This window comes from Ruditapes philippinarum, unplaced genomic scaffold (assembly GCF_026571515.1).
Source record: "Ruditapes philippinarum isolate M1 unplaced genomic scaffold, ASM2657151v2 ctg129_1_1_1_1, whole genome shotgun sequence".
NCBI classification, from domain to species: Eukaryota; Metazoa; Mollusca; class Bivalvia; order Venerida; family Veneridae; genus Ruditapes; species Ruditapes philippinarum.
Genome location: NW_026854747.1, coordinates 84123 through 108469, shown reverse-complemented (window position 1 = coordinate 108469; position 24347 = coordinate 84123). Strand labels below are relative to the sequence as shown.

Below are 24347 nucleotides of genomic sequence, written 5' to 3'. Positions count from 1 at the left end.
TGGACCCATTAGTCAGTCATAAAACCAAAACAAAACAAAAAGTTACAAATTACTGGTGTTCTACAGAGTTGTTCCCCTTGTCAGAAAAAAGGTCAGTTCTTCATATTGTCTAATGGGTTTACCTAAAATACGAAAGTGAGATTTTTGATGAAAGTGAGTGAAAGTGGCTTTTAGAAGTTGAATTGTACTGTTTTAATAGAATTTTACAGTAAAATTGCTGTTTGTAGACGTTTATTATTAGCAACTAAATATATGGTATATAGTATAATAAATAACCATAATCATGATTGAATCGCCATTTATTGGCCTAATTTCTATATACAAGTTCAGCGATCTTCCTTTCTCTTGCATAGAAAAATATGAAAGTATTAAATATAGAGTTTAAATTGAAAATGTACTAAATTTGCAGTTTGTGTATTATAAGAAATTAATATTATTTATTTTCTTAATTAATCATTTTGATGATATATAGTTTTATACCCCATTTTTTGTGCATAATTTCTATATACAATATCAGCGATCTTCATTTCGCTTACATTGAAAAATACATAAGTGACTTGTAAAATATCAAATATAGAGTTTGAATTGAAAATGTACTTAAATTGCAGTTTGTAAACGTATATTATCAAAAATTAATAATTTGATATTCAACACTATATTTCAATTAAACACTATATTTGATATTTTAGAAGTCACTTTTGTATTTTCTATGTGAGCAAAAGGAAGATTGCTGAGCTTGTATATATAGAAATTATGTAGAAAAAATGGGGTAAAAATCATCTTAATGATTATTTTTGAAAATGAATAATATTAATTTCTGATAATATACACCTGATAAATGCAATATTAGTATAACTTTCAATTCAATGCTTTATTTCATATTTTACAAGTCACTTTCCATTTCTTTACTGTGAGCGAAAGGAAGATCTTGGAACTTGTGTATAGAAATTATGCAAAAAAATGGCAATTAAAACATCAAAATGATTATTTAAAAATTTTTTTTTTATATATTTCAGATAATATACATCTGCGAACTGCAGTTTTACTATAAATTTTAAATCAAACTCTATATATTTAATATTTTACATGTCACTTTCGTATTTTTTAAAGTGAGCGAAAGGAAGATCTCAGAACTTGTGTATAGCAATTGTGCAAATAAATGGCTATTAAATCATCATAGTGATTATTTTTTAAAAAGAAATATTATAAGCTGCTAATAATATACGTCTGCAAACAGAAAAATTTGGTACTATTCAAATTTTAAAAGTCACTTTCGCTCACTTTTGTCAAAAATCTCATGTTCGTATTTTAGGCAGACCGATTGTCTAATAATAAAATCTCTTTCAATTAGTCTAGGAAAGGGTGAGTCATAACGGTTAAGCTAATGCCAAGCAAAATTCTCCATATAAACGAATGAGTGACGTTATAACTAGAATAGGTCAGTTAACAGAATTATCTACATAATAACAACTTTTTAAATATTTATTTGTAATATTAGTTTAAACTTTATTTATTCAATAAATTGTACATAAACAACATTTACAAGCATTTCACAAGGAAATTCAAAAGACTGGGTTGGAAAAAAAAAATCCTCTCCAGTAAAGGTAAATTTTCAAAATAAGGATACAAAATTGTTGCAGTTAGATGTGAGCTCTTTGAATGTACAATTAAGAATAAGAAAATATTTTATTGTTGAAATATCACTATAGAGATGACTAAGGTAACTTATGGAGAAATGACAGAAGAAAGGAAAAATGTAGGGGAAAAATATTGAAAATGTATTTTTCAAATATGCTTATTGAAGCTTTGTTTGCAAGTTTAAACTTGACAATTCCACAAGCATTGTCAAAAGTGACTGTCATTTTTCAGTTCAAAAGAAATGCATTTTAATTTAATGAAAATCTCATTCATGGTAGGGGTTTTAAAATAATCACCTCAGCAGATTCACTAAGAACTCCAAGTTCACTTGCATATGTACTGTAGCATACATCAATTAATGTTTTAAATTCTTTTTCTTTTGAGCTAAGAATGACTCGAGATTTCGTGCCATGCTGATCTATTTGTATAACTTTGTCTTCACTAGCAACATAGATGTTTCCTTCATCATCACAGGTTAACCCTCGAGGGTTTTAATTGTTTCATGGGTGTATTTGAAGAGTATGTATCCTTTGATATCCAAAGCAATAACTGAATGATTTCCCTGATCTGACACAAATAAAATGTCTTCAGCATCATTGGATGTGAGATATTTTGGTTCTTTAAACAGTGGTTCACCTTCATTGTCAAAACATATTTGTTTTTTTACATAACCTTTGAAAGTGATAAACTGTACTTGCCACTCAGGTAGTGAATAGCTTGTTGGTATATTAATTGTTATAGCAAGACCTTCATCGAAAACTGCTATTCCATAGCATTCACCACAGGTATGAATGAATTCCACATCAGCATCAGCTGTATATTTACATATCTTTTGTACATTAGGAAATGTGAAGTAGTATGTAGAAAATATCTCTGAAGAACTTGTGAATGTAGAAATGTCAGCAGGTGTATAGAATTCTGATACATCTAGTGTATTCTTTTCTTCTGTATGTCCAGATAGCTTATCCTGCCACTGCAACACTAGTTTATAATCTTTCTTGTACTTCTTCAAAAAACATCCTATTGAATTCCCCCATTCATCAATATTGTGTGTCAAACAAATTGGTTGAATGTTGTGGTCAAAGGTGCAACTTGATCTTGGGATCTTTCTACAATGTTCAGAATCACATAGATTAAAACGATAATTTTGAAGTGTAACAAACTTTTTTCAAACAATTTCTGTTTTTTTCTCACTTTTGAGAATTCGTCTTTTCCAGTCAACACATGACTTTCAGATAATGGAATTTTCTCATGATGTTTACAACAATTTAAACACATAAACTTTTCACACATTTGACAAAATCCAACAGCTTCATTTTCTATGGTTGCCTCACAAGTTTCACAAAACTTATCAAATTTTTCTCTAAAGTTTAATTTCTTGGCTCCGTAATTTGTCAAACGTTCTGTAAACCTCATAGTTTCAGTTTGAGCAGAGTTTGTTGTTGTTTTACGTCCATGACATTGAGATACAAACCAGGGTACAAATATAACAAACACTGCAAAAAGAGCAAACACAACTTGATCAAACTGAAATCCATCCATATTGATAGCTTTAAGACTTAATATAAAAAATATATCAAAAGTTTTCTAGTGCCTTTATGAAGGTATACAATAAATGTCCTCTATTATATCTGTAATTTGATATTTTATTCTTTGCATTATTGATCTGAAGTCAGTATTAACTAACATATTGAAGGTTACATTTTGGGCTTTTATAATCAGTGGGGGATATCAATTTGTTTTGTAATGTAGAGAGAAATTGTTTGACATTTAAATACATTTAAATATTGATTTTAATAGCCAAGGTTTAAACATTAGGTTGGTTTTAATATTAACTGTATATTTATGAAAATGGAAAAAGTTGTATTCTTAATTTATGTATTTATCTATAGATAACATTGATTTTTCTTACCAGTTTTCAGTATTATAAACTGTACATGTACTGATAAATGAGTATGTAATAATTGACCATTGATTATATTAACCACCCCACCCAAACACCGATCCGTATATCGCACTACATTACTAGGCATAACCATATACCTGTGATAGATTGTTTATATGTACATCAACTGAATATTTATTGTTTTAAAATGTGATTTTTGTAATCTTCTAGATACTGGAAGTAAAATATTCCTAATATTTGAAAAATCAAAATAAGTTTAAAATTATGATATCAAAAGCAAAATCAAATAGGACTGTATGTTACATCAACATTTTCATAGGCGTTTCTTGTAGAATTTACAAATTGTATGTTCATTGTGAACATGACCCAGATACACCTGAATTATGGCCCATGCACCACTTAAAAATTCATTTCACAGCTTGTTTATTTTAATAATTTCAGAATCTTTTTTTAGTTTACCTGAGTATTACAATTTGATATTGGCCTTTCCTGTTGTCATCAACATTTACTTTAAGCAACTCCTCATAATTTAATCCATGGTCAATTGTGATGAATCATTACAGGATTAATCCTTGGGTGGTCCCAAAAAAGTGTTAAAGCCATTAAAGTCTTCTGAACAAAATGGTTGCCAGAGATGAGCAATATATAAAGCTGAATTTAAACAAAATCTAATCCCTCTACTCTATGCAGATTTTGATAGAAGTCATTTAGATAAATCCTTGGATGGTCCAAAACTGACTAGCATTGTTCCTGTCTTTTGAAAGGATGGCAGCAAAGCTTAAAATAGAGATACAGGGGTAGCTTTAAACAGCATTGCTGTGTGGATTTTGAGGGAACTCAATTATCTAAATTTGTTTCAGTCTGCTGAACAAAATAACTGCCAGAGCTAAAGCTAGTGATTTTAACATTTGTTAAATAAAATGAAATACAATATGGGATTATTACATTTATATAAAAAGTTATTGACAAACAACTGACATGAGTTATTATTTTATATTTTATGTAGAATGCTTGTCAGACTTTACTTGAGAGATTGGAGCCTGTAATGAGGGATAATCCTAAAGGAACATGGGAAGACTGGGTAAAATCTGCCTACCTGCAGAGAATAAGTCTGTCTTCTACTGGATTCTACAAGTAAGATATTGCCTACAAACCTTTGTTAAACATAGTCAATATCTGTGAAAGATATTTCACAAATGATTTTTTTTTATTGAACAGACTTCAGTAGACATGATTATTTGTGTTGATAAGTTGTTTGATCAGTCGACTGTTTGCAAATGTATTGGAAGGTAACATATATATATATAACCATTCTTGAAATAAATGAATCAAGTTTGAAATTTCTTCATTTTTGTAGTGTTTTTCTGCTTATTTAAAGCTTGACTGTTTGAAGAAGAAGGTGAGCTTTCATACTTTACCATGTATTGGTGTCACATTTTGGTTAAGTTTTTGCATGCTTTTGATTAAGTTTGGTATCTTCAAAACTACTGTAGGGAATGGACTGAAACTTCACACACTTATTTTAGAGTATAATAGGAGGTCACCATTTTGGATGTTATTTAGGGATTCTGTTTTTCTCTATTTTTAAAAAAAGCTTAGCCTCTCTAACCAAAACGATCACTTAACTGATGTCACACCCAAGAACAAAAAATAAACAAAAAACTGAGGGCTGAGGGAAGAGCAATATTTTATCTATATATTAGTTATTTTCATATTGCAGAACACCTGGAATTGGATATGATTTTAAAACAGGAAAAGGAAACCCGTTTAATTACTTTACAACTGGGGTAGCTTGTTCTGAGGTAGAAATAGATTGTTTGACAGGTGACCATCAGGTATGTTATATTAGAAGAAAAATGTCATTCACTGAATATGCTGCCTTTGAAAGTTTACCTATGATATGACTTAATTGTTTTTTATCATTTCTTTTCTATTTATGAAAAAGATTTCAATTAATAGTGTGTTGTAGAATAATGTAAGATTCAAGTTCAGTATTAAACTTTTGAGAATGCTTCTTTAATCTTGGTGGCGTGCCGCTTTAACTCTTAGCGTGCTAGTGGAAACAGATTCTACCCATGTGACCAGTGCAGACAAATATCAGCCGGCCCATCTGTGCCATCTTATGGTCTGCACTGTTCACTATTAAGTTGGTACATATTTTGAAAATCTTTAACAGTTTTGTCCAGTTGAAGAGATGGACAAGTTCATTTAAGAAAAGCACCGTATGTGATAATATTTCATCAAAATGAGATACTTTGAATCCTGACTGTAATATTTGATGTATAGGTGTTGAGGACAGATATTGTGATAGTTTGAATCATGACTGTAATATTTAAAGTACAGGTGTTGAGGACAGATATTGTGATAGTTTGAATCATGACTGTAATATTTAATGTATAGGTGTTGAGGACAGATATTTTGATAGTTTGAATCATGACTGTAATATTTAATGTGTAGGTGTTGAGGACAGATTTTGTGATAGTTTGAATCCTGACTGTAATATTTGATGTGTAGGTGTTGAGGACAGATTTTGTGATAGTTTGAATCCTGACTGTAATATTTTAATGTGTAGGTGTTGAGGACAGATATTGTTATGGACGTTGGTATGAGTTTAAATCCTGCCATAGATATTGGACAAATCGAAGGAGCTTTTACTCAGGTAATATTTTGATCAATTTTTTTTAGGAAAAATAATAATATTTCAGGAAAGATATACAAATTACCAAAAACAAAGCAAGTACTTGAAAATATCTACAACTTGTTTGTAAACAGGTTATAATTATGTACATATGATTTATGTGTTGTCTGTTTTAAACACAGACACTTAGTTATCAAATATCGCACATTGAACATGATGTGTGATGTATTCAGAATGCATGTATAAACTGCATATAATTATAAAAAAAGAACTGAATAACATTGCCCAAATTTGTGTAAAGAAATACATAAAAATATATACATGTAGATGGTAAACTAATTGAAATAGTTTCCACTAACATTATGACCTTTATTGGCAATAGTCCATCAGAAATTGTTTAACTTTTGCTTTACTGAAACTGAAAGTGATAAGCCTGTGTCAGATTGCCATCATTATAGAACCAGATAAGCCGACAGGTTTGTGCTGTCCAACCAGACTCTATACTGTTGGCTCCTAACTATGTATACATCTTAATATCCCCAAAATTGATAATGGACATTACCCAAAATGGAAGCTGGACAAGTCCATTTATGATATTTAGTAGGTTTAGGGTTAATGTTAATGTATATTATTGTTAGGGATATGGTATGATGATGATGGAACAGCAGAAGATCTCACCTAAAGGTTTCCTGTTTACACGAGGACCTGGCAATTATAAGATACCTGGTTTTGGTGACATTCCAGTAGAGTTTAATGTCACCTTGCTCAAAGGCAGCATCAATGAACGAGCTGTGTATTCTTCAAAGGTAAACAAAAGAAGATTCTTTAGTAACTTCAGCAGGGAAAACAAAATAAAGAAGTGAAAACTACAGACTTTGTTTGATTTAGTCTGATCATGAGCGAAAATGTCAGGTGCAAAATAAAAGCTTGCTTTTATTAAATTTCCATGAAAATCAATGTATTAAACCAAGATGGTACTTTAAGAGCATACTAAGTAAAACATCAAAACATAAACAAATTCTCAAAACCTTTAAGATGTGATACATGTTTTGTACCTATGATAATACTGTTTTATATAAATTCATGAAAAAATATTTTCTAAACTTTTCTAAATCAAATAAATATTTGCAGCAGATAATTCATGTATTCTGTATAGACTGTAAAATATTTCAGGCTATTGGAGAACCGCCTCTGTTCCTTTCCTCATCAGTATTCTTTGCGGTCAAGGATGCTATAGCTTCAGCTCGTGCAGATGCGGGTTACCATGGTAACTTTACATTACCAAGTCCAGCAACACCGGAACGTATTAGAATGTCCTGTGAGGATCAGTTTACAGACTTGGTAAAGTAACATTCTATATTTTCAACAGCTATTAATAACATTTTTATAGCTATTTTGTACTTTTTTTTACAAAAGACATTAAATTTTCTTTTAAAATGTAATTTGGTCACATTGCTACCAAGGAATTAAAGATGCTGATTATTAAAAACAGACAGGTCTTCGTCGTTTTTTTGGTTTACATTTCTTGGAGCCATCCAACTAGATTATTAAATGTTCATGGCTCTATCCAGATGTCCACTTGTCTCAGAAAATACCGCTAATTTGTGACAGGGTGCCAAGAGCTTTTCTTGAAGAATAAGCCTGGAATGTTGATTTGATACAATCATCGACTCCCTATTCAAGAAATGGATTCCAATATAATGATATACATGTATAGTGATTTAATTATGTAATTAGTTTTAGTATTTCATCATCATTGACTATTTTTCGACCTAGTGTCGTATTCTATCAATGGACTATTTGACCAGATATCTATTCTTTCACTGGTCGTATTCTGTCAAGTGTCTTTCAACGAATCGTCATGCACTATTTTTTGTTTCTGATTGATAAACAATTTTTGAAAAATCTTTTTATTCTTTTCATTTCTAGTTTCCCAAGGCAAAAGCTGGGACCTACACACCATGGTTCGTAGAGCTGTAGTGGAACTGTTTGTATTAAATGTTGACTTGTTATATATAGAACATCAACTTGTTCAATACACACCATGGTTCATAGAATTGTAGTGGATTTGTTTGTTTGTTATATATAGACCATCAGATTGTTCACTTAGACCAGGGTTAAAAAACAGCTTGTTTGCTTACACCAGGGTTAGAAAACCAGCTTGTTTAAGGCCCTGTCACACTAGGATGCGATTTCACTGCGTTCGCACGGCGTTGTTAAATTTAACAAAGCGCCGCGAGGTCGCAATAAAAAATGTAATATTGTTGATGTCATGAAGACTGCACGGCGTCTTCACGGCGATCATTGCGATGCTACGGAGCTTCGATGGCGTTTTAGTTGGCGATTGTCTACATTCGGACTGCGCTTCTATGACGTTCTATGCGCTTTCACTGCGCATTTACGGCGCTCTTGAGGCGCTCACACTGCGTTGAAATCGTAAAGCTCCGTGAAAGCTCCGTACACACGCAGTTTAAGCGCGGTAAAGATGTCGCACAGTCTCCGTACAAGCGCCGTGGATAACCACGGCGTTCATTCGGCGTTCCTTTTGCACTTTCGCAGCGCTCCTGTTGCGTTGTAGGATATGCTACTGAGTTGCTACGGCGTCCTTACTGCAATGCTACTGCGCTCATTTTAGAACGCCGAGCGACGGCGTTTGTTTTGAGCATGTTCAAAATGCGTGCCGTTGGTCGGCGTTCTATGCGATGCCACTACGATGCTACGGCGATGCTGTGGCGATGTTTGCGATCTTACTGCGCTCACCTCGGCGTTCTGAATTTTCTTTGGACGCCGTGAGAACGCCGTCCTAGTGTGACAGGGGTTTTACAGACATCAGGGTTAGAAAACCAGCTTGTTTGCTGACACCAGAGTTAGAAAACCAGTTTTTTGCTAACACCATGGTTAGAAAACCAGTTTGTTTGCTAACACCAGGTTTAAAAAACCAGTTTGTTTGCTTACACCAGGGTTAGAAAACCAGCTTGTTTGCTTACACTAGGGTTAGAAAAACAGCTTGTTTGCTTACACCAGGGTTAGAAAACCAGCTTGTTTGCTGACACGAGATAAGAAAACCAGCTAGTTTACTTGCACGAGGTTAGAAAACCAGCTTGTTTGCTTACACAAGATTTACAAAACCAGCTTGTTTGCTGACACCAGGGTTAGAAAACCTACTTGTTTGCTTTCACCAGGGTTAGAAAACTAGCTTGTTTGCTTTCACCAGGGTTTTTAAAAAATTCACCCCACCTGTTATTGTAAATAAATTGTTATTTGATTGGTTAATGGGTTGTATAATTATGCATCAGTTTCGAGTCAAGAAAACCATTTTTCTGTGATATTTACAATGATTAATTACCATGCTTTGTGTTTATTTGTTAAATTTTGATACAGGGCATTTTTTTGTGGGAAGATATTAAAATTGGTGCAGGGACGGCATCATAGTTGCTGTTTTATTCTTTTTTTTGTTTCTGTAGTTTTCCTTATTGCTCAAATATGTGTTAAAGAAATTTAGTTAGTGGTAGTTTTAGTAGTAATTGTTAGAGTACTAGAATGAAATTGTTCAACAAAGATGATATTATAAAATTTATGAACCAGTTAATTGATTTGGTGTCTTGTTATATATTTTTCCTTTCATTGACTATTACATAGTCATACTGGTACATGAACATTTACTCATTGTTTTCTGTCTAAAGTATGTTTGTGTATTTAGATAATCAAGAAGTTTGATATATAGTATATTGTTGGTGTTTTATTATTACAAACAAAAAATGGTATATCTATGAAATAACAATCATATCAGTGGTTGAATGCAAAACTGTTGTAAGTCCTTCTTTTCATATAAGTCACTGCAGTTTTGCGGTCAACCCCGATATGTACATCCAGCAGGGCTGGCAAAATCTGGTTTTGACTTATTTTTCCATTGTTATCTTACAATTTCTTAACTTTGTCCGTATGATATTGATATAGTAAGTTCTTGATAATTTCCACTTGTCCGTCTGTACAGGTTGTGAGAAACCTGCAATACAAACAATTGATTTTTACCTCCCTTGGTCCATAGAGGAGTGTATAATGTGATCAGATTAAAAAATTTTGTCATATTTTTTTCTGATGTTTTTTTTTTAAAGAGTGTTATTATTACCAAGGTTATATTATGTGTATACAGTGTTATGTGACTTATCACAACGGGTTCCATTCTGTTTCAAAGTCAGACTCATTTTCAAGATGTGTTGAAATATAAAATATAAAGGGTTGTCAAAAATGTTAAACGGTATAAGTCAGTATACAAAAGGTAGTTAGGTTATTTAAATTCTCCTACATAGATATTATATAGTAAATATCTAATAATAAGACATTTGACCTTTTGCGTTTTTTGACCTTCACATTGAAGGTCACTTTGGCACCGAGTTACGATATTATAAAATAAGTATATTTTGACATTTATTGTACATGTATGTACACTGTATGGTATTACGAGATGATGTAATCAGAATTTATGTTATACGGGAAAGACAACTAGTCTTCAGTTTTTCTGTTTTAGGGTCTTTATTTATTGTTACGGAATTTTTATGTACTTGTACATAGTCACTTATAGTCATTGGTTAGTTTTTGTGATTATACTTTTATTATTTCATCATATTTATATTTTATTATGTTAATATAAACAAGAACAGTATAGGAAAATCAATTATTTTATGTTCAAGATATAGAAGATAATGACAGATTTAAAATATATCTGTTGAAGCAGCATCCTGATTTTTATGAAAATTTTGAATATGTATTTAAAGGTAATATATTGTAAAGTGAACAAAGAAAATAATTAACAAATTACAAACGGCACTTAATATCCCCATAAATTACCGAAAAGTTGTTAAAATATGCTAAATAGCTTTTCCTGCAAACAGTAGAAATATGATGATAATGACTGCAAGGTCAGTCATTAATCACACATTAGTTATAAATTATTTATTGAATATTTAATCTTTTTACTTTTCTTACGATCTTAGTAGGTTTTTCCCAAAGATTGATTTTATTGAAATATTTTTGGCTCATCTGGAGGCATGCAGCTTTAAAAACAAAGCACGCCTCCATAGTTTTGCTTTTTATTCTGAAAAAAGGAATTAAATTAGTTGCCCAAATGCATTTTCTTTAGCCAAAGATCATGATTGTCCTATCTACAGAAGTAACCCAAAAACTGGCAAAATATCACAAAATAGCATTTTCATTACTGGGTTTACAACACATTTCTAAAACTAATAATATACTTTTTTGATTTTGATATTTGGAAAATTTATTTGTTAAGCCTATTTTAGATGACTTGATTTTGTTGTTTAATGTATACATTAAGATATAACAAAGAGAATGATTATTATTTTAACCACAACTCTAATTAAATGAAAGCCTTGTCCAGCTTCCATCAGTATCAATGTTTGGGATGAAAATAAAGCCAACTGTATATTGCCTGGCCAGACTGAACCGATATACAGGCTGGCCTGGCGTCTTAAAGGTAACAATGATAATGTATTCATAACACAGTTCCCAAATACAATATAAAATATAGTGAAGAGTATTTTCATCCCGATAGATCTCAAATAGTCTATTCTTTGTTGTTAGAAAACTTGTTTTAATTGCAGGTCTTAGTTAACCTGGTTAACTCGTATATTTTATAACGGATAGAAATATTTTGTAGTACTATTATATAGAGAGTAGATAATCTATTAGAAATAAAATATGAAGGGAAAATTACTGCTGTTGTTGTTGTTGATGATGATCTTATCATGTTGTCATGTATTAATTTGATTTTGGCAATTTTGTTACCATTACCTAAAAGCTTTGAAGTTTTTCTAGATGAAAATATGAATGGAGTGGCGCGATAGCTCAGTAGGTTAGACCACTGACTGTCACTCCTGAGGTTCCGGGTTCGATCCTGGGTAACACCCTTTGGATTTTTCAGAAACACTTTCAGTGTTTCCCACCTTACTAGAGGTTTACTGGTACGAAACCCAGGTAATCCTCGCATGTATCAGTGCTATACACTGGGCATGTAAAAGAACCAAGGAATCTATTCAATTAGAGCTAGGGACTGGTTCCCAGATTTCCTTGTATCTCAAAGCTGTCTCTACAGTCTGCTGAGGTAAGGACCCTACTGGAAATAAGTGCTTGCACTTTCGTAGGTTATCCTTGACCGCCCGGTCTAAAAAATCAATCAATGTGATTACTATTTTTAGCTCACCTGTCACAAAGTGACAGGGTGAGCTTTTGTGATCGCTTTTCGTCCGGCGTCCATCCGTCGTCCGTCCGTAAACTTTTACTGTAAATGACATCTCCTCATAAACCACTAAGCCAATTTCATCCGAACTTCACAGGAATGTTCCTTTGGTGGTCACCTTTAAAATTTGTTGAAAGAATTTAATTCCATGCAGAACTCTGGTTGCCATGGCAACCGAAAGAAAAAACTTTTAATAACTTCTTTTAAAAAACCATAAGAGCTAGAGCTTAGATATTTGGCATGAAACATCTTCTAGTGAGTGTCTACCAAGTTTGTTCAAATAAAAGCCCTGGGGTCAAAATTGGCCCCGCCCCGGGGGGTCATTGATTTTCCCTTTATGCATATAATACAAACTTAAAAAATCTTCTTTTAAAGAACCCAAAGAGCTAGAGCTAAGATATTTAGCATGAAACATGTTCTAATGGGTGTCTACCAAGTTTATTCAAATAAAAGCCCTGGGGTCAAAATTGGCCCCGCCCCGGGGGGGGTCATTGATTTTCCCTATATGCATATAGTAAAAACTTAAAAAATATTCTTTTAAAGAACCAAAAGAGTTAGAGCTAAGATATTTAGCATGAAACATGTTCTAATAAGTGTCTACCAAGTTTGTTCAAATAAAAGCCCTGGGGTCAAAATTGGCCCCGCCCCGGGGGGTCATTGATTTTCCCTATATGCATATAGTAAAAACTTAAAAAATCTTCTTTTAAAGAACTCAAAGAGCTATGGCTAAGATATTTAGCATCAAACATGTTCTAATAGGTGTCTACCAAGTTTGTTAAAAAAAAAGCCCTGGGGTCAAAATTGGCACCGCCCCGGGGGTCATGGATTTTCTTTATATGTGTATAGCAAAAACTTAAAAAATCTTCTTTGAAAAAACCCAATAGCTAGAGTTAAGATATTAAGCATGAAACATCTTTTAGTGAGTGTCTACAAAGTTTGTTCAAATAAAAGACCTGGGGTTAAAATTGGCCCCGCCCCGGGGGTCATTGATTTTCTTTATATGTGTATAGTAAAAACTTAAAAAAAATCTTCTTTTAAAAAGCCCAATGAGCTAGAGCTTAGACGTTTAGCATGAAACATCTTCTTATGGGTGTCTACCAAGTTTGTGCAAATAAAAGCCCTTGGGTTAAATTGGCCCTGCAACGTTGGGGGGGGGTGGGGGGCCTATATACAGGTGAGCGACCTCAGGGCCATCATGGCCCTCTTGTTTTTAAGTTCATTTTTATTACGCAGATAATGCTTGAGTTTTACATCATAAAAACTATGATAATGGCACGTGCAATAAACATTCATTTATATCATTCATTTCTATAATAAATAACATTTAACAGATTTAATAATTTTAATAAACGTCACTTAATATCACCAGGGCAAAAGTCTGTTTCTTTTATTCTTATAGTGTTGCTTCCACAAATCCAATCCCGCACAGAAATATATACGGCATTCTATGTTGCTGTAAAACATTGCAAAAAAAGAATTCTCCAAAAGTATCACCGGTTCTATGAGGTACAAGGCTTATTGCACATTTACACAGGGGACTTTGATTGAAAGTTTGACCCTCAAGCCAATAAATAATCATAGCTGAAGAAGCAAAGTATCGAACTTGCTACACCTGGACTTGAATTCAGGCTGTAGTACCATTGGACTAGCGCCGGTCTGCTGTTATACCCGATAACTAAGTTCGAGAACAAATTGTCTTGTAACACATCAATCGTACTGATTAACAAGTTACAAAATGATTAACCAGTATTTCAGTATATACTGGGTCACAAGTTGAAACGGACATTAATGAGCCGCGTCGGACAAAACCAATATAGTGCGTTTGCGATCAGCATGGATCCAGACCAGCCATGCTGTTCGCTATCAGTTTCTCTACTTATAATAGGGTTTGTAAGCGAACAGCATTGATCCTGATCAGTCTGCGCGGATGCGCAGGCTGGTCTGGATCCATGCTGGTCGCAAACGCATTATGTTGGTTTTGTCGTGATGCGGCTCAATTTCACATTTATGTTACAGGTAGCTGTTAATCATGCCTCCATCTATAGGTAATATTACACCATTAATCATCGAGGATTTCTCACTGAGCAGGTATATTGTAGCGTTCACAACATCATCTTCAACTGAAATAAGAGAGCGAACAAATTTAGATGTTAAGGGGCTGATAACATGCAAACATGCACAAGCACGCAATAACGATAATCATTATAAAATACACCCTTCAGTCTCGCACGATATGCTGAAGCCTAGTCAACCTTATTATCTGTTCTAAAATTACAAATAGACAATTTGACTTTAAAAAATACATTTGTACATCGTCTGATTGCATTTATAACTAAGATCGATAGAATTTGTAGAGCAATACGTCTTCAATGGGTCACAGCTAGGTGAGAATTTAGAAACTTTATTGGTATAGTTAACAAAACAGAAGAATAATGATATTTTTACGAACATTTTAAATGTACCTCAGAGATGCTTGTGCATCAAAAATAGACCTTCATTGGCATGTCCGTATTGATGCTACATGCTTAAAATAAATAAACACAAAGCTCCACTGTACCATATAATCGAATTGCTGAGACAGTAGTCAAAGAATATTTTTAAAAAATGGATCAAATTTACCAAATAACTGACATATAATGCATCCTCATTCAAAAAGAAAATTTATTTGTATTTCAAATACGACTATTAATAACTTTTATCATACGTGCAAACCGGCCAATTGGTATTTTTGCCATTGCAGCAGCTTTTAGTTTTGGATCTTTCCATCCACCTTCCCCCATATTTGTCCAAACAACAGTTGGATTGACACTGTTTGCACGAATCTAAAATAAAAGAAATTCGTTTTGAACCGTAAACGCCGACGCTCCGGAAGATACATGTAACTGCATGGATTTTCCTGTGTTATTTAATGTATATTTTTCTTGAATTTGATCAATGCATGTTATCAACTTAATATACAACGTGTGTTTTATCACAAGGGGATACTGCAGCAAAGCCTACCTTTTTAGGTCCTAATTCATGTGCCAGGGACATTGTTAACATATTTAGAGCAGCTTTGGAGGTGCCGTAACAAGATCTATTATTTGTTGTTCTTATACCAGAGATACTTCCCACATTTACAATCACTCCACCTGTACCACGTGACACCATTCCTCTTGTAACAACCTTTAATTTATAGTTAACAATAAATTGTGAAAATATTAAATACTTGAACATGTATCACACAAGACCTAATGTAAAATATTTCTTTGATAAAATACATTTAACTTATTTATTCAAATGCAGTTGACACTTGTTTGCATTTGATTACTATTTAATTGACTTATATTCGTTTTACACACATCTTTTTAACAAACAAGTTAAATCTGAACAAAATTCTGTTCTAATATTGTTCCATCTTTCTTTGTTAATGATATTTGATAATTGGAATTTTATGATCTTTCTTGTTCATATTCTCGAATTATCTATCTCAGTTTCAGACATACCTGAGTAATATTGAAAGCGGCTCGGAAATTAATGGTATGTTGACTGAAATGGAAATGATAGATTCTTGAAACCCTCGTTCCTTTGTTCTATATTTGTGTAAAAATTAGGAATTTTGTGTTATAATATAAGTATTTTATATATTATACATATTTAGGAACTTTTGGATTGCTTTCCATTTTTATTAATTTATTTAAATGACGTAAGAAATTTGATGTCCATATATAATTCGCTTATTTAATCAAATGATTAAAAATAAGTGTTCAGTACATTATCAAGTACAGTTATTCTGAACGCATGCTTAATTATTTTGGTCCGTGAAAAGGACTAAAATTTTGTGTTACAGTCAATATCACACAAGCACATATGTAGTTCGCATGAACATGCTATCAGATATTCAACATGGATTTCTACTGCTTGTATATCAAGTAGTACTACATTACTTGTGTTTTAAACTTCAAATTTCAACCAACATCTAAAACATACTCGTCTAATTCCTCTTTTGTAACTTCCAGGAACGGAGTTCTTTTAATGACAGCAGCGTTGTTCACAAGAAAATCAATTGGTCCAATATCTTCAACAGCTTTCCTTGTTATATCCCAGTCTGATATATCCAGCAACCGTGTATCTATCGATGGTACCTTAACGGATAAATCATAAAAATTATGTTACAAATATTCGTGTTAACCGTCATAGTTACTTAAATGCAATGTCATGTTAAGGAATATTCTTATTTGGGGATCAACATAATGTAACTGTCGTGCCTTGAGTTTCTACTTTTAATGTATAGTATGTTCAAATGTTTTGTATAGCCGCAAAAGTGTTGTAAGTCATTCTTTATTTCATAAAAGTTACTGCAGTTTTGCGGCCAACTTGTCCATATAAAAGATACGTACTTGTTGTTTTAAACTATCCAGATCAGTCTGTGTCCGACTTATAGCATATACTTGAGCTCCTAGGTTAGCCAATTTTACTGCGATTGCTCTACCAATACCTTTAATTGATAAAATATAGATACATGTTCAGGAGGACAACAGAACATATTACATCCATACATAGAATGTGTAAACATGACACAATGAAACTGATCCAATATATACATCCTTTATTTGCTTTATCATTTAAAACAGATGTGAAAGTTTAAAATTGTGTCACCAACTATTTGATGCACATTAATTGGATATTACATACAAAACAATGATATATCCGGTGACCTGAAATACGTCTAGTTGACAGTTGTGTATTAAGTATATGGAACTAAAATAAAATATACACATTACTATCTTCTCAATACCAGATACGGATATACATGTATTTATGTATTCCAACCAATTTATGTATACCAATATGAATTAAGATAGCATCTTTACAAAATACAAAGTTTCTTATAACATTCAGTTTCTAAATCTAAGCTTACCTTTGCCAGCACCTGTAACTAACGCTCTCTTGTCTTTAAAATCTTCGTATTCCATTGTACACGCTGTTCCAAAACACTGTAATCGTAAACTGTACCAACTTGCATTTGTATTTATGAATATCACAACATTTTACATATAAGATTTTATATGAGATAGATACAATGTACATGCTTCCGCAATTTATATTTAGATTACGGGTGCATATCAGATGAATTGTCATAAAAAAGTATTGAGGATTGTACACGTTCATAAAGATATACGTCCAGTGTATAATCTTCACTATGTTGATAATATCAATATCAAATATTTTTCGAATATTGTCCGAATTAAAAAAAACATCTACATTTTCTACCAAGATATATACTATATATGATTATATTAAATCAAATTAAAAACATTGTTTGTAATAGCATGGTTCCATAATGAACATAAGAAAACTACTTTTTTTGTTCAGACTACTCCATAATGTAATAAGAACACAATTTTGTATTATACAGGTCAGCATAACATTTGCATAGTATAAACGTATAGTAAAGGGTCTCATATTACATGCTGGTTCAAAAAGTTCAATAAAATACTCTACATCTACATTAGAAAGTAGGTCAATAATAAAAACAAGATCTTAACCGACAAACTAGGCTCTGAATATATGCAAATTAAATCTGATGTATAAACAATAAAGTACATCTTTATAATATATTTTAGAAAATGTTTGTTGTAAATTATACAAACTACACATGTAAAGAATTATGAGTTATAATAAAAAGTTAACAATGTCGTAATTATCTCACCTGAGTTTGTTGTGAGGTAAGAAATCCGCGTGATAAACATCGTTTCAATCTTGAAGATACTCCAGAGGTAACAAATGATTTTAGGCTATACACAAACATGTTTTTTATTTCTTTTGATATAACACATTTTAACACAGTAACGTTAATTAGTAACAGTGACCTTTTTTCATTGAGTGGTAGTATAAGCGATACGTTCAATAAAACTCGACACACATGCAGACTATTATAGGACTCCCTACATTCAATTTAACATATAGTCATTAACTATTTCTATATATATCTGACACACACATGTATTTCTGCACTATTTTTCAACATCAACAGAGGTATGTAAAGGGAGATCACCCGCGAAATTGCATAATTATTCGGATACCCCTCCCCATCCAGGAAAGTATTAATGTACATTGGATTCAATAATCCCTTCTGATACTCGCATACATCACGTTAAAATGTTTGTGATTTTAATGATGTTATATAGAGGATATTGAATGAGTGTAAGTTCAATACTGAATTTATTGCACGAGTTGAATAAAATTATATTATGCGAGCCTCTGGCGAGCATAATATTATTTTATTCAACGAGTACAATAAATTCAGTAATGAACTTACACGAATTTAATATTCTATTTATCACATACCAAAAATAAAGACCGTTTAAGGTGAAATAACAGTTATATTTCATTGACGCGCCTATAGTATAACGCTAACATTTAGCGCGTCTTTACACTATGTTTGTATAACGCTAATGACGTCACGTCAAAATATATGCACGGCCGTGCAATACCATATTTACGGAGTCGCAAAATCGGCACGGGTGTGTGATAAAAGTTGATTATTATTAATGAGTTTATAGTGCTGCAAATTCATAGGGTAAAATGACACCGAAGTGGTCTGTGTCAGCCAACAGCAAGTTTTATATACCAAATTGTTCGTCTTGGTCTGTAGTTTCCGGAATGAATATTCATTTGGTTCAAGTCCGATGCGTAGCTTAAAAATCCAAGATGGCGCCAAAGATGGCGGCCAAATCCCTAAATTTTCTAGAATATTAATTTTTGCTCATATTTGTTTCCGCTTTTGTATTTCAAGTGAAATTTTTGCACGCAAGATATCATTTAAAGCGTTTTATACGAAGAGATTTAATTTTATTGGAGAAAACAGATTGCTTTTTGCTTTTTTATACGTAATTAAGCAAAATAATGCTAAACATATGGGTTTTTGCTATGATACTCTTGTCTTAGCTTAAACAGATAAATATTTATTACTCATTTTGTTATTCCACTATTGTAATGTACTCATGAGAGTAATGCTTTAATGCATTCATATCATATCTTAAGAAATCTTTCTTTGTAATTATGCAGTAAGACATATAAAATGAGAGGCGGTACATTAAAATAGTTTTTCAATGTAAAATAACAAGAATAAAGATCAACAAGGCAAAGGCAACGTTCACAGTACGCCCCGGACAAACCCAAGCAGGACACCCAGGTTATAACTGGTACTTATTTCTTCTATCAATTATTTCCCCAATTTTTTTGTTTCTGTCAAATTATAGCTTCTTTAGTGCAGTCCATGTAACTAATTAACATAATAAACCAGGAATATGATAATTTGCTTCTAGTTATTTAATGAATTATTGTTCAAATCGTACCCCACTCACTATGATTTAGTTTCCCCCATTGTTCTCTATTTCTTGTTGACAATGTGATTGCACGAACATTTTACATTGAAGATACCATGATCACTTTCGTATGAATACATCTATAGACGTGTCTTCACTTCTTTTAAAAGTGTACCATATGTAAAATTGAGAATTCTGCTTAAGCCGGTACTAAAGGGTGTGGATGGTGGGTAACTTGCCACTACCGGTATGTTCCTATACGACGACACAGTGTAAATGAAATAAATCCCCGCCAAGTAAAATTCCAACAATTGTTACATTAGACGAAATAAACAAAATACATACATACATGATCGTGTAAATATGTACAATTAAGGTACAGCTTAATTACCATAACCAAAGTACTCGATGCCTTAAAGGAAGACAGAGCAACAAGAACATCACTTACCAAGACAGAAGACGAAATTTAAACAATTAAGAACGCACAAAATGTCAAAAACGAAAATGTTGCAGACTCGGTTTCCCCATTGCCTCTAGTTTTTATTTCTTTGATTAACGCGCCCCCCCCCTTCCCCCGGTCTCCTGTCACCATCCCCTTTGTGGGCATATTATTCTTTTCTTTTAATTCCTAATCAGTTACAAATTATTTATCATTTAATGATTAACCCGTCCGTGCTCTGTCTTTGCCCTGTCCTGTTTTTGTTTGGGGTCCGGCTGGGCTCCTTGCCACTGGTTCTTGTTGCTGGGTCTTATGGGGGTTGCGTTCATTGAACGCCGCCTTTCCTTGTTGATCTTGTTTATCATATTTGATTGAGCTTGTTCATGAACGGCACTGTCAAGTGCAAACTACAGTACACGCCCCCTAGCACCGAATTAAGCAGAATTCAACATCATGGTTATGGTGAACTTTTGGATTAAGAAACAACTGCAGACACTTTAGTGTCATTCCATAACAAGCGGCGTATGGTCCTCAAGTACAAGAATGTGTGTGCCCTAAACAAGAAAACAATGAGCGGAACTAAATAAAATGGAATTTTGAAAGGGGATCAGAGGTTATGAAGCCTGCATGCCACAGATATGCTGTCATCTCCACATAAATCAGGCCTGCTTATACCTAGACGTAAAAGAATAAAATAGAGAAAAACAGAATCCCTAAACAAAGTCCAACACAACAAAATTGAAAATGTTGCAGGCTCGGTTTGATTGAGCCTGTTCATGGACGGTACTGGAAAGTGCAAGTTACCGTCCACGCCCCCTAGCACCGGCTTAAGCAGAATTCAACATTTAAAATGTGTAAAAGGTGAAATTTTGAATTTAGAAACATCCGCAGACGTGTTCATACGGCGGTTATCATGGAACCTTCAATGTGACACAGTAGTGCCATTCCATGAAAAGCGGCGTATGGTCCCCAAGTAAAAGATTGCGTGTGCCCTAAACGAGAAAACAATGGGCGGAACTAAATAAAATTGAATTTTGAAAGGGGATCAGAGGTTATGAAGCCTGCATATCACAGATATGACGTAAAAAGACAAATTTAAAAAGCAGGCAACATATCCTAAGGGTGATTATACAGTACAGGAACCACCCAAGTTGAAGTCGAAAAAGGCCAATCATTCAAACTCAGTTTGATTGGGTCTGTTCATGAGAGACCATATCTAACGTCTCTTAGTACCGACTAAGTAGTATCCAATCCTCAACTATAAAAGTTTTGCGATCAATGATTCCGAAGGCCAAATAGAAAAAACTGAAAGTACCACATAACATCTATACACAGCTATAATGTCGTGCTGAACGACCTTCAAGGATTTAAAGTACAATTAAATTTTATATTTTATCTGAATTACGACGACATGACTTTGTAAAATATTTACGTAATTTATGATAGCCTTTTTAAAGAAGTTTACCAGTAATAATAAATTGCGTTCATTAGAATCATCCAAGAGCAGTCAGCAGGACAGCATGCTCGACTATTCTCAGTGCTTGATAGTAAAATAATGGGACATACTTTTGTAAAAATAAGCTTGATACAGTGACCTCCTCTGTACACAGGTTGAGATTATGATGGTGAACAAGTGTGCAAGGTCTCAAAGCGATATGTCGATGGAATTTTGAAATTATCTGAGGTGGTAATGTAAATTCAAAGTTGGGCAAAGGGGCATAATTCTGTCAAAATGCTTGATAGACCTCCTCCAGTGTTTGAAAGTGGAGGGCATGAAGGTAAACAAGTGTTGAAGTTTCAAGCCATATGTGAATCGGGCAACCCGTGTTTGATTCCCGGACGGGGCAGGTCACTTTCGTTGTGATTGATCATGAAATACATGTAGTTTCTACGGTTATTCGCACTGTACCACTGCTCTGCTATGTACAGAAGTTTCAGTTTCTTGCGAAAGTGAGGGCAACTAGAACTGGTAAACTGTTTGACAGCCTGTCCAGGAACGATTCGGTGGCTGAACTGCGCTCTGGTAAATTCAATATCGTTACTGCCGTGATCCGGATTGAAAACTACCGACATCAACACCACCATCCCAAAGGACCTATAAATATAACACTGTTAACCGCTGTTGCAGACTCGGTTTGATTCAGCATGTTCATGGACGGTACTGGAAATCGCATGTTACTCTATGCCCCCCTACCCCCCCTCCAGCACATAGTATTACTATCAAGTATCCGCCAGGGAAAAAATAGCTATTTTCGTCCAATTGAAAGCTTTTCTTAATTCCTCCTATGAAGTTAATAAATTTAAAACCAAATGCTCAAAATCATACACAAGAGCAGTCAGCAGAACAGCGTGCTCGACTATTCTCAGTGCTTGATAGTAAAAAAATGGGACATACTTTTGTAAAAAAGCTTGATACAGTGACATCCTCTGTACACAGGTTGAGATTATGATGGTGAACAAGTGTGCAAGGTCTCAAAGCGTAAGTCGATGGAATTTTGAAATTATCTGAGGTGTTAATGTAAATTCAAAGTTGGGCAAAGGGGCATAATTCTGTCAAAATGCTTGATATACGTCCTCTAGTGTTTGAAAGTGGAGGACATGATGGTAAACAAGTGTGCAAGTTTCAAGCCATATGGATGGTACGCAAACTTTAACGCCGACGCTCGGGGGACTAGGATAGTTGTCCTTAATCGTCGAATAGTTTAGCTAAAAAGAAATTGATCTTAATATATATATATATATATATATATATATATATATATATATATATATATATATATATATATATATATATATATATATATATATATATATATATATATATTCAATTCACTCAATATATATATATTTATATAATATTTTATTTATAATTCAGATACAGTCTAGCAAAAAAGTCTCTTAATGTAAACTGAATAACCTACCCATTTTAAATGTTCTAGCAAATTACATTTTATATTTTAATGTATATATTATATCCGTCATCAATAATGACAAAACTCCAAATATGGTTCAATTGTAGATTATCATATGTTATGCCAATGCCTTAAAACAAGAGCTGCATGTCAGATAGAACGCTCGAATATTTAAAATCAACAGCCTGCATAATAAAGAAATTCTCTTATTCATAAAGTAGTATAACTCTTTGAAATAAAAACATGTAAGAGGGAAGTAACCTACAATAATGATGGTTGTGGAGATAAATGTTGTCCGAGAAATTCTGTAAGTTAATAAATAGATATTATTATTGCCTAATAAATGCTTAGCTAATGGGTCTTGAACAGTGACCTACAAGTATAATCAAAATCACATTTGAAGACTAACAATGAATGTTTATGGCTAAGGAGAAAAAACTTAACAAAAGACAAGCAAATACCGAATTGCAGGTCAGTAAATAGTTCCTTATTGTGTGCATAAAACAAATAAAATTGATATTTCAACATTTAGACACACATGCAGGGCATTTTCTATGAAAGATAAAATGTCTCATCACTAACCAATTAAATAAAATTGTTAACCTTTTTATATTACTATTATAATATAAAACAAAAAAAGTATTTAATTTAAAGTTGACTCCCCGTTCGTAATACCCCACCCACTTTGTATATAAATTTAGATCAATAAAACACATTTATGGCATAGTCCGCTTATTCTAACTTATTCTAAATATGTGTAGATATAGATTTAAAGCTGTATTAAACGAAATCATGAATGTTATTCAGTTTAAACAAGAATAAAACTAATAAGTTACACATATTCAGAAAAGGACACCCAGTTTGCAACACATTTTTTCTTCTTTCGTTTAAATTAGGCGATGAAAACTAGAAAAAAATCAATAAAGTCAAAATTTATAGCATGAGTAAGTTGAAAATAAGAAATTTTATGAAAAATTTCAATTGATTTACAAAACTGAAAAAGGAAATAAGCCAACGTAGATATACTAGAAAATCTAGGGATTTGGCGGCCATCTTTGACGCCATCTTGGATATCTTAGCTTCGCATCGGGGTTGGGCCAAATGAATATCCATTCCAGAAACTACAGATCCAGACGAACATTTTGGTATATGAAACTTGCTGTTGGCTGACATAGACCAGTTACCCCTCTAAATAGGCTAGTAAAATGAGCTGATTTGCAGCACTATTAAGTTATGTTATGATTATTT

The 24347-nt window shown here is 33.0% G+C and overlaps 2 protein-coding genes across 2 annotated transcripts in view; one reads left to right on the top strand and one right to left on the bottom strand.

Moving 5' to 3' along the window:
* LOC132740917 (xanthine dehydrogenase/oxidase-like) overlaps window positions 1-11915 on the top strand; it is a 61020-nt gene extending 49105 nt beyond the window's left edge. Inside the window, 6 exon segments of the mRNA XM_060728979.1 lie at window positions 4551-4678; window positions 5265-5379; window positions 6117-6203; window positions 6821-6988; window positions 7356-7523; window positions 8112-11915. Of these exon segments, the coding sequence (XP_060584962.1) occupies window positions 4551-4678; window positions 5265-5379; window positions 6117-6203; window positions 6821-6988; window positions 7356-7523; window positions 8112-8162 (717 nt within the window). The 3' untranslated portion in view covers window positions 8163-11915.
* Window positions 11916-14377: 2462 nt separating this feature from the next.
* On the bottom strand, window positions 14378-18599 carry LOC132740915 (L-xylulose reductase-like). Its single transcript, XM_060728977.1, has 8 exons — window positions 18131-18599; window positions 17339-17414; window positions 16818-16915; window positions 16408-16562; window positions 15924-15966; window positions 15439-15603; window positions 15143-15260; window positions 14378-14558 (listed from the first exon to the last, which is right to left on the bottom strand). The coding sequence occupies exons 1-8, from the start codon at window positions 18227-18229 to the stop codon at window positions 14449-14451; spliced, it is 864 nt and encodes a 287-aa protein (XP_060584960.1). The 5' UTR covers window positions 18230-18599; the 3' UTR covers window positions 14378-14448.
* Window positions 18600-24347: the final 5748 nt, after the last annotated feature.